The 1,018-nt window shown below is 61.2% G+C and overlaps 1 protein-coding gene across 1 annotated transcript in view; it reads left to right on the forward strand.

Annotated features, from left to right (window-relative positions):
- LOC104079625 (suppressor of SWI4 1 homolog) overlaps nt 1-900 on the forward strand; it is a gene marked incomplete at both ends in the record, with an annotated part of 2,003 nt that extends 1,103 nt beyond the window's left edge. The window contains 4 exons of the mRNA XM_009581715.1: nt 231-307; nt 391-498; nt 582-705; nt 796-900. Of these exons, the coding sequence (XP_009580010.1) occupies nt 231-307; nt 391-498; nt 582-705; nt 796-900 (414 nt within the window). The remainder of the gene's footprint in view (nt 1-230; nt 308-390; nt 499-581; nt 706-795) is intronic.
- Nucleotides 901-1,018: the final 118 nt, after the last annotated feature.

Below are 1,018 nucleotides of genomic sequence, written 5' to 3' on the forward strand. Positions count from 1 at the left end.
CTTCTCTCCCCCCTTCTCTCTCCTCTCCCCTTCTCTCTCCTCTCCCCTTCTCTCTCCTCTCCTCTCTTCTCTCTCCCCTTCTCTCTCCTCTCCTTTCTCCTCTTCTCTCCTCTCTCCTCTCCCTTTCTCTCGTCTCTCCCCTTCTCCTCCTCTCCTCTTCTTCTTCTCTCCCCTTCTCTCTCCTCTCTTTTCTCCTCCTCTCCTCTCTCCTCTCCCTCCTCCTTCCACAGGTCAACCTCAACAACATCAAGAGGTGTTTGCTCGTCAGCTACGACGCAGAGACGCAGCTCCTCGATTTCAGACATTAGTGAGTGTCCTGCTCCTGATTTTGGGGCACACCCTGCACCCCGTGTCCCAGCGCTGACCTCTTCCTCCTCCTCCTCCTCGCAGCAGCGTGAAGGTCGTGCCCGTGGGTGTGAGCAAAGGCCTGAAGAAGCTGCTGCAGGAGAAATTCCCCAACATGAGCCGCCTGGAAGACATCAGCGAGCTGCTGGTGAAGTGCGTGGGGGGACACCGAGGCGGACAAGGGTCCCAGAGGTGCCTTCCAGCCCATCCCCAAACGCATTCCTGTCCCCTGGCAGAGACATAAACCTCTCGGAGAGCGAGGCCGAGCAGGATGGGACCCACAATGTCCTGGAGCTGCCGCAGGCGTACGCCGGCCGAGGCAACATGAAGGCGCAGCAGAGCGCCGTGCGCCTCACCGAGGTCCGTGACGGCGGTGACACTGTGGTTGCCATCGCCCCGGGGATGCGATCGAGCCTGACCGGGGCTCTCCGCATCCCCTCCGTCCCGTAGATCGGACCCCGCATGACTCTGCAGCTCATCAAGGTGGAGGAGGGCCTGGCACAGGGCAACGTGCTCTACCACAGCTTCAGTGAGTGCCGCAAAACGCCGTCTCCGGTAGCTCGCCGACGCGGGAGCTGGGGCGTCTCACCCTCCTCTTCCCGTGTGTTTAAGTCCACAAGATGGAGGCGGAGGTGAAGGAGATCCTGGCGCGGAAGGAGGCGAAGCTGCAGCT

The sequence above is a fragment of the Fulmarus glacialis genome, unplaced genomic scaffold (assembly GCF_000690835.1).
Source record: "Fulmarus glacialis isolate BGI_N327 unplaced genomic scaffold, ASM69083v1 scaffold3750, whole genome shotgun sequence".
NCBI lineage: Eukaryota > Metazoa > Chordata > Aves > Procellariiformes > Procellariidae > Fulmarus > Fulmarus glacialis.